The 16,456-nt window shown below is 48.1% G+C and overlaps 1 protein-coding gene across 2 annotated transcripts in view; it reads left to right on the plus strand.

The window, feature by feature from the left end:
* Positions 1–4,701: 4,701 nt before the first annotated feature.
* The window catches only part of MYO7B (myosin VIIB), a 104,009-nt gene continuing 92,254 nt past the window's right edge, over positions 4,702–16,456 (plus strand). The window contains exon 1 of one of the 2 annotated variants that reach the window (XM_082396608.1): positions 4,702–7,165. In XM_082396608.1, the coding sequence (XP_082252734.1) occupies positions 7,073–7,165 (93 nt within the window). In that variant the 5' untranslated portion in view covers positions 4,702–7,072. Of the gene's footprint in view, positions 7,166–7,228; positions 7,475–16,456 lie in introns of those variants that run through there. The other variant, XM_082396609.1, reaches the window with a different exon arrangement.

Below are 16,456 nucleotides of genomic sequence, written 5' to 3' on the forward strand. Positions count from 1 at the left end.
TTATTATCAGGCACTGTGAAGATACAAAAAAACTAACATATAATTCTTGCCTGGAGACACTTACAATCCATCAGAAGTCCTACTCTGAAAAAAAAATACATGGTAACAGGTAAATCATGTGATCTGAGTAACGAGCGCCTTAGAAATTAAACGGTGGGCGAGGCTAGAGTGAACTGTAGCAGTCAGGGCCAGCTTCCTGGGAGAGGAGTATTTGTGATGGTATTTGAAAGACAAAGGCCGATGTGGATGGGAGAGGGATCCTGTTTTAATTATGGAAGGTTAACTATTACAACAACAACAAATTTTAGTGGCTTGAAACAAAAAAATTATTTCTTGCTCTTGTAAATGGGCAGTGGGGTCAGTGGTGGTACTCTGCACCCTGGAGTCATTCAGGAACCCAGGCTCTTTCCACATTGTGGCTCCACCGTCCCCTAGGGCCTCAGAATCCACTCCTGGACGCTCTGCATGCCACCAGCAGAGGGGAGAAGAGAGACAGTGCAGAATGGCACAGGAGGTTTTAACGGGCCGGGCCTGGAAGTGAAGCACATTACTTACCCTCATTCTGTGGCCGATCCTAATCATGAGTGAGGCTGAAAAGAGTATCCCAGCTGTGCGAACAGGAGGACACACAGAGCATTTGGTGCACACAGAGCATTTCAGCCAGGGGTAAGATGCCAGCATCCTAATGCTTCTTTTTTCAGAAATAAAGCTCTTAGCAATGGGCCTCTCACCCTCAACCTCTTCCAAGAGCTGGACAAAGTATTATTATCATCATCAAAATCAGCATCATTTAACTGGTTATTGAGCTGCCACATAATCAGCTTTTGCTTTCCCCTTCCACTACTTCAACCTCCCCAGGGAAATCATATTAGTCACCAGGATGCCATTATTCTGGTCATGGGGCAGAGGTCCCCCTGTTTACAACCAGTGGCCTGGGATTAAGTGCCAGAGCCCAAGACTGAGATTTATTCGCTGGACTGCCCACAGTTCTCCAGAGAGGAGAAAATGACTCATATTTTGTGCCTGTATGGTCAGGCCAGTCAAGACAGCTGTTCTCTTGCTCTCTGTACATCCCCTGCCAGACCAGTGCCTGCTTCACCTATATTCTACTCACCGGATTGACCTTCCTACATACTTGCCTCAGGCCTCAGCTAGTGATTGTTCTTATCAAAAAGGCAGTGAGGGGCGTGTCCCTCTGCTGGTTTCCCTGGTAACTAATGAGCCAACCTGACGTCAATTTCCCCCTAGAAACTGGCCGCCATGTCCTGCCTGCTGTTCACAGCACACAGTGGGGTGTCACTCCAGCGCCTTGCTTCAGACTCCCCCCATCCATTAAACCATGGATGTCTCTGTCGCCAACTCTGGGCTCTTCCTTTGGTCTTAAAGCTGGGCAAGGGCAGGCCCTAGAGGCCTGCGGGGTGCAGTCCAACAGTTCCCCTCCTGCTGCCTAACCCTAACACTAACCCTTGGACAAACCTCTGGGCGGGTCCCTCAGATGGGTTCTGATAAAGCACAATCAGAAATGAGTCATTCCTCCTGGACAGAGATGGTAGACACCCCCCTGGCCCATCAGGACTTTGGATCTAAGCTTCGCCCAGTCTGGAAATGTCTATCTCACAGTTGCTGATCCAGGGAGGACGCAGTACTTGGGCTTCCCTGATGATACAGGCATTTCCTTGGTTTGTCAGAACCAAGATCCTCTAGGGAACACCAGTCCAATAGCCCCTGCCCTGTACCTGCTCCCTCCCCCATCTTCTCAGCCATATTTTCTTGCCATTCCAGGAGGCCAATTTGGGTGTCACCTCTTCCAGGAAGACATTCCATTCTGGCTCTGGCTGGCCTCCTCTTTCTCCCAGCCTTAATTGCACTTGGACCTATATATTGGCTATTTGGAAATATTTGGAGACACTTTGATTGCACCACCAGGGGAGTGCATATAGTGGGTAGAGGCCAGGGGTGCTGCTAAAAATCCTAAAAATCCCACAGTGCACAAGACAGCTCCCCCCAATGCCCCCATAAACAATAATCTAGTCTGAAGTGTCAACAGTACCAAGATTGGGAAACTCTGAACTACCCAGATAGAATGTTTTCTGTGACCTACACTCCTGTACTGTGCGTAACTGTTTCTGGGGAAACATTTAAGCCCTGCTTTTCCCCAGATATTTTTCTGCCATTGCACTTTGGAGATCACCGAAATGAAAGGCGAAAGGGCTTTCAGATCCTGAGCTAGGATGAGCAAGTTGGAGAAGCACCTTCCCTGAAAAATCTCTAAAAATGGAAGTCTTATCTGTCTTTGAAGGAGGGGAGGGAGTCCAGGTTTGTTTGAGGGCTGTTGTGGTGTAGTGTAGTGCAGTGAGCACTGGCCCTGGAGTCAGGTAGACCTCGGTTCAAATCTTGCCCCTGCCACTTTTAGCCATGTGACCTAAGCAAGTCTCTTCTTTGGTTTTAATTTTCTTACTGTGAAATGAGGATAAACACCCCAAATTTGTAGGGTTTTTGATGAGGGTTGAATGGCTTCACATGCAATGAAGCCGGTATAGCAAAAGTACTCATTAAATGCTCATTCTCTTTGAGACCGAGAATTATAAAATTCTCTAAACAGTCACTCTGTCACAGAGGTCTATGCTTACTGCTGTGCTATTTTATAGTGTTAATGGATAACTTGGTTGCTGTAGACCGGATGGGAAGATCGGCCTTACCAGGAAACAAACCACTTCAGGTCGCTCTATGGTGTGTTGGCAGAGCTGAAATGAAACACTCACTGTGCTCTGTTTTAGTTGCTATGGTGATACTACAATGGGTTTGATCATTGGACAGAAATGGAATGAAACATAGGTTGTCCCATGGAGGCATTTTGGCTCAAGTCAGAAGCACATTCTTCTTTTTGTTTGTTTTTTTCCTTGGACTTAAATTTTATAATGTGTATAATACAAATATTAACTTTCATCATCTTTTCATATTTTTATTTGTGGCAGGCAAATATTATTTACAACACACACACACACACACACACACACACACACGTACACACACAGCTCCCTGCATCTTGAGGAGGATCCAGGTAACTGGAGTGTCCAAATTGTCCTTTGTTTGCTGACAAGTGAGGGGTGTATGGACACGAGACCGAAGAGCATGGAGGTGGAGAGTTGAAAGGCTCTAGCAAAACCGAGGTTGGATTGGTTGCTTGGAGGAGGCGATTGTCAGCTGGTGGCCTGGATGAGGGCCTGGGGGAGAACTGTGCTGAACAACGTGAATCCCACCTTCCCAACCCCAACCAAACTTCTGTCTCTCTTAGGAGACCATTAGTAAACTTTCCATGTCTTGTTAATGGGGTGGATTTTTCAGGGAGGTAGAAGGGGAGAGTGCAGAGGAGTTATGAGAACACAGGCTGATTGCTGGATCCAATTATTTCTGGGTTACATAGCTTCTCTTTCTGGGATACAAGTGCTACATCCCCAAATTACTAATAAAATGACAGTAAAGTAATTTAAAATTTCGGAAGACACTATAAACACCAACTTGTAATTTGTTTAGTCTAGATTCTTTTCTATGTGTAGGAATTAGAAAAGAAGCATAAAACTATATAACAATTAAAATCTGGTTTAATGAATGTCAATTAGTCCAAATCTCATAGCCTCCTTCCAGATCCTGTTTTATGTCTGTCAGATACACAGAATTATTACTGGATAACTAGGCTTTCCTGTATCATTCTGAGTGGAGTTCAATTATTATTGAACATTTCTTTTTCTTTTTTTTTTAAATTTATCTATCTATTTATTTATTTATGGCTGCATTGGGGTCTTCGTTGCTGCACGTGGGCTTTCTCTAGTTGCGGCGAGCGGGAGCTACTCTTCCTTGCAGTGTGCGGGCTTCTCACTGCGGTGGCTTCTCTTGTTGTGGAGCACAGGATCTAGGCACGCGGGCTTCAGTAGTTGTGGCTCTCGGGCTCTAGAACTCAGGTTCAGTAGTTGTGGCTCACGGACTTAGTTGGTCCGCGGTATGTGGGATCTTCCCAGACCAGGGACCGAACCCGTGTCCCCTGCATTGGCAGGCGGATCCTTAACCACGGCGCCACAAGGGAAGTCCCTATTTCTTTTTCTATGATAAACTTCTTTTGAAAATAGCAGTTTCAGAAATGAAAAATTTCTAAGATTATGAAGTACCATATCTAATAAAGTCATAAATTTTGAATATTGAATAATAGAAAAGTCCATTCTTCTTGCCCACAAAAATCCAGATACATAATAATCTAGTAGACTGGCTTCCTTTAAACAGGTTTGAAGACTTTTGAAATACAAAAACTTTTCCAGTTTCTGTTGAACTCCATCTACACCCTCTGCTAGCATTTCAGGGATCTGGGCAACTGAAAGAAAATCTGGAGACAGAATCTTTTAAATGAATTTTTTTTTTTAATAAATTTATTTATTTATTTATGGCTGTGTTGGGTCTTCGTTTCTGTGCGAGGGCTTTCTCCAGTTGCGGCGAGCGGGGGCCACTCCTCATCGCGGTGCGCGGGCCTCTCACTATCGCGGCCTCCCGTTGCGGGGCACAGGCTCCAGACGCGCAGGCTCAGTAGTTGTGGCTCACGGGCCCAGCTGCTCCGCGGCATGTGGGATCTTCCCAGACCAGGGCTCGAACCCGCGTCCCCTGCATTGGCAGGCAGATTCTCAACCACTGCGCCACCAGGGAAGCCCATGGAGACAGAATCTTTTCATGCTCCTGGAATTCACCGTCTTTCTCCGACTCGGGCACGTTTCCCTCGGAGTCATCCCCGCGGGGGTCGTTCCCCTCACCGTCCAGTGGTCCCCACAGACGTCGCCGTGATCCAGCCGCCACGCAGCGGCCCCTCGTCGCCGGGGCCCAGAAACACGTTCTTAAAGGTTAGCGGACTATTTGCACCTTGAGGAGAATTGTGGAAGTAGCACTAGGCCATGGGAGAGCCCAGTCTGGCCACACATGTGACAGGGAAGAGCGTGCCCTGACTTCCCAGCCTCTCTTCTTGATTTCCAGGGCTTGGGGTACGTCAGCAACAGAAAACCCGAGGCTCTTGGAGAACTGCCCCTCAGCTGTCCTCTTTGAGCCCTGCCAACTGACACAGCAGTCAGGCCAGGTCCTTGAAGTTGTGTGGACGCTGTTTGCTGGGAGGGAGGACTTGACGTGCCACTTGAGAAAGGTTAGCAACAAAACATTCAAGCCCCTTGTTTCAGTAAGTTCCCTTCTGGAACCTCCCTGTAATGACATAATGCAAACAAAGCTGTGAGCACAGACTTGTCCATCGCGGTGCTGTGGATGATAGTGACGGACTGGCTGCCTCCTGATGTCCATTCAGGGATGACTGCTACACGAATGATGGAGCGCTTGTAGGTTGGACCACCATGCTGTCTTTTTTTTTTTTAATTAATCTTTATTGGAGTATAGTTGATTTACGATGTTGTGTTAGTTTCTGCTGTACAGCAAAGTGAATCATTTATACATATACATATATCCACTCTTTTCTAGGTTTTTTTCCCCTGTATGTCACTACAGAGTATTGAGTAGAGTTCCCTGTGCTATACAGTAGGTCCGTACTAGTTATCTATTTTATACATAATAGAGTGCATGTGTCAATCCCAACCTCCCAATTGATCCCTCCCCACCCTTTACCCCTTTGTAACCGAAAGTTTATTTTCTACATCTGTGACTCTATTTCTGTTTTGTAAATAAGTTCATTTGTACCATGTTTTCTAGATTCCACATATAAGCGATATCATACGATATTTGTCTTTCAGCACGCTGTCTTTAAAGACTGGTGGTTAAAGTTTGGTACAGTGTCAGAAAATGCTTATGATTTAATGTCAGATGTAAAAAAAAAAAAAAAAAAAAAAAGCAGGAGACAAGTTTGTAAGTATCCCAAATGTGTTTCTATCAAATTTTAAGACAGGCTCTGGAGAGAGATGTCTTATAAGTCATTCTGTTCTACACAGATATTCTGTTTCACTATACTTTTTTGCAAGAGGACAGTGGAATGAGGGCTATAGAGGACCTAACCTGGTCCCGGGAATCCCAAAGTAGGGGGCTTGCCATTTCCAGGAGCTGCTAGGATCAGCGGTGCCAATCCTGTGGGAGTGAAATGGTATCTTCCTAAACCAGAAAAGCCACCGGCCATGTGAAGCCCCCCAGAAGCAAGCATTGGCCCAGGAACTGGGTGAGGTTTTACGGGCCAGGAGGCTAGTTGGAGCCGGGCAGATCTTGAACACAGTGCTTGCGGGGAGTGGGTGGGAAGCTGGCTGAAAACCTCAGGGCCCACGCTTCCTCCAAATGGCCCTTCCTTAAGTCACCTCCCAATTCGCTTCCCTGCCTTTGTCCTGGGCTGGTTGGCTGTAAGGAACAGAACTCCTTCAAGCTGTCTCAACAATGGAGTGTGTAGCAGAAGGAAGCTTCCGCGGAGCCCACTGCAGGAAGCGCAGGAAGCTCAGGCAGCAGTGGCCACCGCCTCTCTCTGGGGCCACGTGGTCTCTGCCCCTGTGGCTCTTCTACTTTACCCTTCTCTCTCCCACCAGCATTTGGCTCCTGTCCCCCAGAGAGGCCCAAGCTCAGGGCTGCTGCCCTGCTGTGACCTCAACTCTGTCTAAAAGATGATAGCTAGTCCCTGCACCTCTGCCTGGGGCTTCCTCCCAAGTCCTGGGGAAGGGACAGAACCTGACCGGCTCTAGTTGGGCCAACAGTGAGGACCCCCGAGGCCTCTCCTCGCCCAGGGAAAGCGTTGCAGCTGAGCAGGTATCTCCCGTGGACTCATTTTCCACCCACCTCCAAAGCCCTCACCCTCACTTCCAGGGTCGGCCTGTCCCCTTCAGCCTGGCCTCTCCCAGGACACGCTGCCTGATGCTCTTTTCTTCAGAAGGATCTGAATTTGCCTCATAGCAAAAATCCCCCCTGCATTCAGGTCCCAGCCCAAGCCAGCCCCCTCTGCTCCCAGGGACCCTCCTGGGAATCTAGTTGCCCCAATGGCCTTTAGCTCTGGTGTAAGGCTTCCTGGCACCTCCTGTGTGTGCCCCCGATTAGGACATGGGGTGTTTGGGAGCAGAGCCCCCGCATGGGCTGCCTTGGAGTCCCCTTGACGCCCGGAAAGATGCTCAGCTCCCTGGATGGATGGTCACCGTGGGATTTGGCTGGTGGCCAGCAACAGGTGTGTGGAATTGGGCTCTAATGGCCCTTGGGGACTCTCTGCTGCAGAGGCTGGGGTTAAAGATCAGACCGCCGGGAAGCTCTGCTAGCTGGGGCTGCAGGAGCCGTGTGGGAGTGGGTGTGCCTGGAGCCCAAGGACAAAGTCCTGTAATAAATTACGTGGGCCCGGAGGACTCCGCCGTTTCCTCTTGGGGCCCTTCCGCTGTGTTCTCCGACGCGCCCAGAGCCCTGGCACTGCCTCCTTGCCCAGCTCTTTCAGAGTGCTGAGGGCAGAGGGGAAGGTGGTCAACAAGAGCCCCACCCCGACAAGGTAAGAGAGCTCTTGGGGCCCTCTCTGTGTGCCAGGTGCCCCGGGCCTGCATTCTGCCAGCTGGGGGCATGGGAGGGGAAGCGCCTCCCGGGAGGAGGGTCTCTGGGCAGGAGGTGGGTTGGGAGATACAGACCTGGGGAAGCCCTGTAGGGAACAATGTGGGAAAAACCTTGTCCACATGACCAGGAGTGAGCTGCAGAGCCCCTGCGGCAGCCTGGAAACCAGAGCCCCAGTGCAGAGGTCCATCCCGGCAGCTGCAGGGCCCCTGGGGGGCTGAGCAGGGGAAGGAGGAACAGGAGGTGTCCCAGGCTGCTGCTCTAGGAAGGCAGACGCAGGAGCGGAGGGGAATGACAGGTGCCGGGGCTGCCTTTTTCCAGCAGGAGGGCCTCGGGGCAGGGGGGGAGCCTCATGGGGCGTGAAGGACAGCCTCGGCGCCAAGGACCGGGCACCCGGCAACGTCAGCCGTGCCATATGTGCCATGTCACTGCACACTGGTGTTTTACCAACAAGGAGACTGAGGACCGTGGGAGTTGAAGTGCCCACGCGAAGAAGCAAGGGGGACTCGACTCTGAGGCCCGGGCTCCTCTGAGCCACCACCTACCCTCTTGGACAATTGTAGACAGGTGTGTTAGTCGCCTCTGAGCGGCCTGGGCCCCCGGGTAAGGCAGGACCCTGCCTGCCAGGCCTCAAGGCCTTCCCTGGGAGGGGTGCTGTGCTGTGGGGAGAGGAGGGCTACCAGCCTGGGCTCCTCCCTCGAGCGGTCAGCGCGGTGGGCACCCGTCCCCACCTCCCAGAGGAGGGAATCTGACATGGACTCCCTGTGGGGAGCGGCTGGCCGCGGGCAGGGGGCGGCCCCATCCTAAGCCTCCTGACCCTACAACCAGGCCTCCCCCTCAGCCTCCACTCTGTAACTCTGGACTTGAATTTTGTTCCAACCCATAAAACCCCCGAACTCCATTCAGGATTTTATTTTGAAGAAAACCAAAGCTCTGCGTGCAGAGCACACCCACCCCCCCCACACACACACACACAAGGAATCTTTGTTCAGAAGCACTCAGCTCAGGGACTTCCCTGGCGGTCCAGTGGTGAAGACTCCGCGCTTCCATGGCAGGGGGCGCCGGTTCGATCCCTGGTCGGGGAACTAAGATCTCACATGCCGGCCAAAAAAAAGAAGAAAACCACTCAGCTCAGTATCACCGCCCCTACCCTGGACCCTCCGGGAGCTGAGCAGCTAGCCCTTGCGGCCTCTACCTAGGGGAGCTGTGCGTGCGTGTCGTGGGCCCTGCTGCACCCACGCTTCAGCATGGCCAGGCCTTCGGGGGGGAGCGGGCCACAGCTCTGCGGAGGGGTGACACAGCAGGGGCAAACGTTTCCCACTTTCCCAGATGCATTCGGGTAACTTGGTGCTTCTCATGTCTTATGAAGGAACTTGCTTGCACATCCTTAGTCTCCACGACAAAGCCCTCCAGGGAGGAACAGCAGGAATTATAGATCATTTTCACAAGAGAGGACATTGAGATGAAGGAGGGTAAAATCCTTTGCCCAAGGCTACTGGATATGCCTGCCTTGAGGGCACAGACCGGACCTCCTGTTCCTCTGGCCCCTGCACCCACCCAGGACCTGGTGGAGAGTAGGCCCTGGGCAGATGTATAGAGGAGTGGAGTCGTGAGTGGCAGAAAGAGAGGTCGGAACGAAGTCACATTTTCTAGTCCACTGCCATGTTAGACTGTCTTGTCTTCCTCCTCAAGTAATCAAGCAGCCTGTATCACGTTCCTGCTCTGCCAGGCTGGTGAGGTGAGACCGTGCAAAGGAAAAGTCACCCATCCGGGGGTACAGGCCTCACAGCAGCAGGAAGTCAGAGGTGGAGATCGCTGGGGCTGAGGACAGGTGAGGAAGGGGGAGGGACCGGAGTGGACTGTGAAGGCAAGGATGGCTTGATGGCGATGGTGGAGGGCAGGGGATGCCCCGGCTGAGGAAGGGCCATCCTAAAGATGCAGAGGAGGGACTTCCCTGGCCGTCCAGTGGTGAGGACTCCACACTTCCACTGCAGGGGACACGGGTTCGATCCCTGGTCGGGGAACGAAGATCCCACAAGCTGTGCGGCACGGCCGAAAAAAAAAAAAAAGTAAAGATGCAGAGGAAAGAAAGTACAAGTCCAGCTCGGGCACTGCTGGCTCCTGGCAGGAACGCAGCATAGGTGTAGGGAGGCCGTGGGAAATGCTCTTTCCACGCTGAGAGCAGCATTCTCTCCTGCACTGTCTAATACAGCAGCCACTGGCCACATGTGGCCATGGAGCCCAGGGGGTGTGGCCAGTGTACCTGAGGGACTGAATTTTTAATTTTAACTAAGATTAATTTAAATTTCAATAGCCGCATGTGGCTAGTGGTTACCATATTAGACAGTGCAGCCCTAGAGAGTGGAGCACGTCAGACTCGGGAAAGAGGTAAAGTGGAATAAACGAGCAGAGCCAGACAAGCGTGGGTTCAAATCCTGACTCAACCACCTACCAAGTATGGGACCTGAAGCCTCGGTTTCTTCATCGGTCAAATGCAAAGACATCACTTACCTTACAGCATTATTGTACAGATTAAATGAATGGACTACCATTGGAAAACTTTCAGCACAGTGTAGTAGGAGCCCCTACTCTGTTTTGGGGGCTAGGGACGAAGTGCTGAGGGTACAGAAAGGGGCCACAGCACAATGGGAGACTGGCATGCACATGTGGATGTATCTATCAACCTCTCTCTCATCCATCACCTGCCTTATTCAAAAGTAAACAGAAGAGAGTCATTTGAGACAGCTTCCAGAGATACGTGCAATACAACAGAATCAGAAATATGAATACAATAAATGAGAAACCAAGATGAAGGAAAATTAAGGTAAATACAATGCAGCTGGAGAAAGGTTTGCAAACGAAGCTCCAGTCTATTTGCTAGACAGAGCTACCAAATGTATTCTGAGCTTCCTGGCGGATAATGCAAAAATAAAATAGAAGCAGTGACTAGATTAATAATGTCCTTGAGTTAAGAACAAGCCCGTTTCTGACAAGAAGCCCATCTTTCCTGATGGGATACCATGAAGGGGGTACCAAGAGAGGAAATGCTATTGACATAAACGGTAAATTCAGGAGGGCTTCTCCAGGGCCGTCCCTGCCAAGCTCTCTCCAGGCAGGCTGACAGCATCCCGCCAAGGCAAAGCTTGAGGAAAAGAATGTTCTCTGGACAGGTGTAAACCATGGGTTTCAGTGCAGGGTGGTGAACATCCTTCCCAAGGGCTGGCTAGGGTCTTCTGGGACATGAGAGAGACAGATATTAGCTAGGGTGGCTGAGGACAGAGTCAAGGAGGCTGCAAGGGGACTCTTAAGCCAGGTCTGGAAGAGTGGCCTGGAGATGAGTTTGGAGAGGCAGGGACTTCACCTGTACCTGCAGGGAGCCAGAAAGCACTTGAACCCAGGTGTGAGAGGGGACTGGATACACCTAGTTTAATTCACTCGCTGTATGACTTTGCAGGGGACCGGCAGCCTTGCTGAGTTCCCCACAAGTGCACTGCGTCTCAGGAGTGGGAGCAGAGCCCTGCTAGGAGGAGAGATTCCCCTGGGAGGGCCCCTTCACCGGGGCCACCCTGCCATCTCTGACTTCCCCTGCAGGGGCCAGGAGCCTGGCTCTGGGGAAACGGGGTCTCTCATTGTCTCACACTGCAAGGTTTTTGGCAGTGAGGGTGGCCAGGCCCTGTGCCCTCTAAGGGAAGACGGGACACAGGACTATACCTTCACACCCTCACCCTGGGTGACCTGGGCAGAAGGGAAGGAGCCCTACCAAGGACCCAGGAGCATCACGTCTCTGGGCCGGGGCACCTCTCTACACCTTCTGGGTGGCCAGTCACATGTATTCCTGGAAGTGCCACCCCTGGACATCATCCCGAATGCCGGGCAGTCCTGGGTGGGGTGGGACTTGCTTTCAACAGAGGGTGTGTCTTTCTTCAGGCCCTCTGGGGCCCTGGGCTGCAGAGAGGGGCTGAGCTGTCCCTGGGTGGATCAGGGCCCACAGAGGGGCTTAGACTCTGGATTCCCAGGCCCTTTCCTGTATGCACAGCTGAACCCCGCCACACTGAGAGCTCCCAGCTCAGTGCAGCTGCGACTGCCGTGAGCTCTTCCATACCGCCCTGTCACTGAGCTTGGTGGCTGATCTTTGCAGGTAGTCATCACTGTGGGGACGAGGTGGGATTTCAGGCCCCTGGACAATCCTGTGAACAGTAAAATTAATAATAAAAGCAATCTCTGGATGTGGAAAGGCTCATCTCCCTCTGCTCCCCATGCCAATTCCTTTCTCCAGAAGAAACCACTGTCAATGGTTTAATACAGTTACCTCTAAAAAAGATGTATCTCCAAAAAATATATCTTATAGCTTGTGTTTATTACATACTCATATATCAACATGTATTAGATGGAACCACGTGAAACTGCCGATATTTGACTTTCTTGACTGTCTGGAGTGGGTGGGCCAGCCCGGATCCCTGTCACCTGCTGCATGATGCTGATTTCCACAGAGCATTGGCCCTTCCCACCTTTGCCAGCCCGTGCAGGCTTTGTTTTCCTTGCAGTGTCGGATTCTACACTAGGGACCTTGAGCTCTGGGAGGGTGGGGAATAGGCAGTTAGCTGGTGGCATAGCGTATGTACCTTCCAAGCCTCTCAACCTCTCACCCAGCCCCAGACACCCTTTTGACCCAAAGATGCTCGCATCCCTGACTTGGGCAATGCTTTGTCAGCCCTCTAGGATAGGGGCTCCTTCTGGCCTGGCAGCCCACAGACTAGAGTCTCAATTTGGCTTTGCCTCTTAGACCCCAGTCTGCTGATCTGTGCCCCACCCACCACCTGGCACACAGCGCCCGGCCCACTCTGGTCCCTCCTGGTCCCTGCAACCTTTGATTTTCTCCCCAGGTCCACTTTCTCATTCACCTTTCAGCATTTTCTTACCCACTCCCCCCACACTGATGTTCAATGATGACCCAGAAATGCATGTTAGTGGTGTGGTTTTAGACCTCCAGCAGCTCTGAGGACGTCTTTGGGAACCAGCAGCTTACCCTTCTCCCCTCGGGTGATAGTCATCCCCATTCTGATTCTTAAGATTAGGTAGACCCTGGGGCCAATGCAAGGTACTGACCACCATGGGCTCAGCCACAGTGACCTGCCTCAGAGCTGGACAAGAGGGTCTGAGCTAAGAAGAAGCATCTCACCTCAAAGGGGCAGGAACTTGCAAATACCCCTGGGCTTCCCCTCAGGAGCAACCCCTTACCTGCCTTCCTGGGATGTGGGCGGGGCTGCTTCCATCCCCCAGGACCCATTCATCCATCCACCTATCCACCCACCCATCCATCCATTCATTCAGCAATCATATGGTGAACTCCTTCTGGGATGAGTAAGGCACAGTTCTGCTCCTAAGTTTCTCACAAATGTGGGAGAAACAGAAGTAAGTGACATAAGAAAAAAACAGAAGTAAGGGATGACGTAGCAAGAGCTGCTGCATGTGAGACGTGTGTGCCTGTGTGTGAGTACATGTGTGCATGTGTATGTGTTCCTAACTCATTTCAGATCAAGTTCAGAGACACTGAGGTGAGAGAGAACATGGGGTATTTCAGGAACCGCATGAAATTCAGCACATCCTGGGGGAAGAGGTGAGATACAGGGCAAGCTGAAAAGGTAGGCAAGTTAGGATCCTGAAGGACCTTGAATGCTATAAAGATACAGCACACTCTTAGCTGTGGAGAGGCCTGACATGATTGATTTTTTCCATCTTTTAAAGATTACTTGGTTGGTTAAATGAAGAATGATTTTTGGAGAGAACGGAAGAAGCAAGTCCACCTGGGAGGCTTCCATTCTACCAAGTGAAGGATGATAGGGGACTAAGGGATGGGCAGGAGGGGAGAAACCCTCAAGTTTTTCCTTTCTTTTAATGTCTGTTATCTGGTTTTGGTATTACGGTAATGCTGGCCTCATTGAATGAGTTAGGAAGTGGTCTCTCTGCTTCTATTTCTTGGAAGATATTGTAGAGAATTGGTATCATTTTTTTCCTTAAATGTTTGGTAGACTTTATCAATGAAACCATCTGAGCCTGGCATGTTCTTTTTTGAAAAGTTCTTAATTATTAATTCAATTTTTCTAGGTATAGGTATACCTAGGTATAGACCTATGTAGATAGTCTATTTCTTTTTATGAGAGTTTCAGTAGATTGCATCTTTCAGGGAATTGGTCCACTTCATCTAAGTTACCAAATTCGTAGGGATAGAGTTGTTCATAATATTGCTTTATTACCCTTTTAATGTCCCTGGGATCAGATCAGTTATCAATGGGGTGTCCCTCTTTCATTTCCATATTAGAAATTGTGTCTTCTCTCTTTTTTTCTTGGTTAGCCTGGCTAGAGGTTTATCAGTCTAATTGATGTTTTCTAAGAACCAGATTTTGGTTTCATTGATTTTCTCTGTTGATTTCCTGTTTTCAAGTTCATGATTTCTGCTCTAATTTTAAATACTCATTTATTTTTCTTATTGCTTTAGGATTATATTGCTCCTCTTTCTCTAAGGTGGAAGCTTAGATCATTAATTTTATATCTTTTATTTTTGAATTAAAAAAATTTACTGATATATAGTGGATTTACGTATTATATTAGTTTCAGGTGTACAGCATAGTGACTCAGTATTTTTACAGATTATACTCCATTAAAAGTTATTACAAGATAATGGCTATATTTCCCTGTGCTATACAATATATCTGTGTTGCTTAGTTTGTGTCTCTTAACCCTATACCCCTAACTTGCCCCTCCCTCTTCCCTTTCCCTCTTGGAAACCATTAGTTTTCTGTATCTGTGAGTCTGTTTGTGTTTTGCTATATACATTCATTTGGTTTTTTTTTTTTTTTTTTTTTTTGGCTGCACCGTGCAGCATGTGGGATCTCGGTTCCCCAACCAGGGATCGAACCCATGCCCCCTGCAGTGGAAGCTTAGAGTCTTAACCACTGGACCGCCAAGGAAGCCCCTCATTTGTATTCTTTTTTAGATTCCACATATAAGTGATATCATACAGTATTTGTCTTTCTCTATTTGACTTATTTCACTAAACATAATATTCTCTAGGTCCACCCACATTGCTGCAAAGGGCAGAATTTCATTCTTATTTTATGGCCAAGTAATAGTCCATTGTATATTTATGTACCACATCTTCTTTATCCATTTGTCTGTTGATGGACACTCGGGTAACTTCCATATCTTGGCTATTGTAAACAGTGCTGCTGTGAGCACTGAGGCACATGTATCTTTTCAAATTAGTGTTTCTGGTTTTTTCTGGATATATACCCAGGAGTGCAAATGCTGGATCATATGGTAATTCTATTTTTAGGTTTTTTGAGGATGATGATAGCCATTTTGACAGGTGTGAAGTTTCTCATTGTGTTTTTGATTTGCATTTCTCTGATAATTAGTAATGTTGAGCATTTTTTCTTTTTTTAAATATTTATTTATTTATTTATTTGGTTGTGCTGGCTCCTTCGTTGCAGCACATGGGCTCCTTAGTTGTGGCTTATGGGCTCCTTAGCTGTGGCATGCAAACTCATAGTTGTGGCATGCATGTGGGATCTAGTTCCCTGACCAGGGATCAAACCCAGGCCCCCTACATTGGGAGTGTGGAGTCTTATCCACTTCGCCACCAGCGAAGTCCCCAAGCATTTATTCATATGCCTGTTGGCCATCTGTATATCTTCTTTGGAAAAATGTATATTCAGGTTTTCTGCCCATTTTTAAATTGGGTTCTTTGGTTTTTGTTTTGTTTTTGAGATTGAGTTGTATGAACAGTTTATACATTTTGAATATTAACCCCTTATCAGTCATATAATTTGCAAGTATATTCTCCCATTTAGTAGGTTGTCTTTTCATTTTGTTGATGCTTTCCATGCTGTGAAAAAGCTTTTAGGTTTAATTAGGACCCATTTGTTTATTTTTGCTTTCATTTCATTTGCCTTAGGAGAACAGCTCCAAAAATTATTGCTACAATTTATGTCAGAGTGTTCTGCCTATTTTCTCTTGTAGGAGTTTTACAGTTTCAGGTCTCACATTTAGTCTTTAAACCATTTTGAGTTTATTTTGTATATGGTGTGAGGAAATGTTTGAATTTCATTCTTTTACATGCAGCTGTCCAGTTTTTCCAGCAGAACTTATTGAAGAGACTGTATTTTCTCCATTATATATTCTTGCCTCCTTTGTCAAAGACTAATTGTCCATAGGTGTGTGGGTCTATTTCTGGGCTCTCTATTCTGTTCCATTGATTGATATGTCTGTTTTTGTGCCAATATCATGCTGTTTTGATTACTGTAGCTTTGTAATATAACCTGAAGTCAGGGAGCATGATGCCTCTAGCTTTGTTCTTTCTCAAGATAGTTTTGGCAATTCGGGGTCTTCTGCGGGTCCATAAAAAATTTAGAATTATTTTTCCTAGTTCTGTGAAAAATGTCATGGGTATTTTGACAGGGATTACATTAAGTCTGTATATTGCTTTTGGTAGTATGGACATTTTAACAATATTATTCTTCCAATCCAAGAACACAGGATATCTTCCCACTTCTTTGTATCATTTTCAAATTCCTTCATCAATGTTTCATTGTTTTCAGAGTACAGGTTTTTCACCTTCTTGGTTAAGTCTACTCCTAGTTATTTTATTCTTTTTGATGTGTTTGTAAATAGGATTTTTTCCTCAATTTCTCTTTCTTACAGTTCATTATTATTGTATGGAAAAACAACAGATTTCTGTACATTAATACTGTATCCTGCAACTTTACTGAATTCACTTATTAGTTCTAATCGTGTTTTGGTGGAGGCGCTAGGGTTTCCTATATATAGTATCATCTCACCTGCAAATAATGGCAGTTTTACCTCTTCCCTTCCAATTTGAATGCCTTTTACTTCTATTTCTTGGGTGATTGCTGAGTCTAGGACTTCC

The sequence above is a fragment of the Balaenoptera borealis genome (genome assembly GCF_965194805.1).
Source record: "Balaenoptera borealis genome assembly, chromosome: 6".
NCBI classification, from domain to species: domain Eukaryota; kingdom Metazoa; phylum Chordata; class Mammalia; order Artiodactyla; family Balaenopteridae; genus Balaenoptera; species Balaenoptera borealis.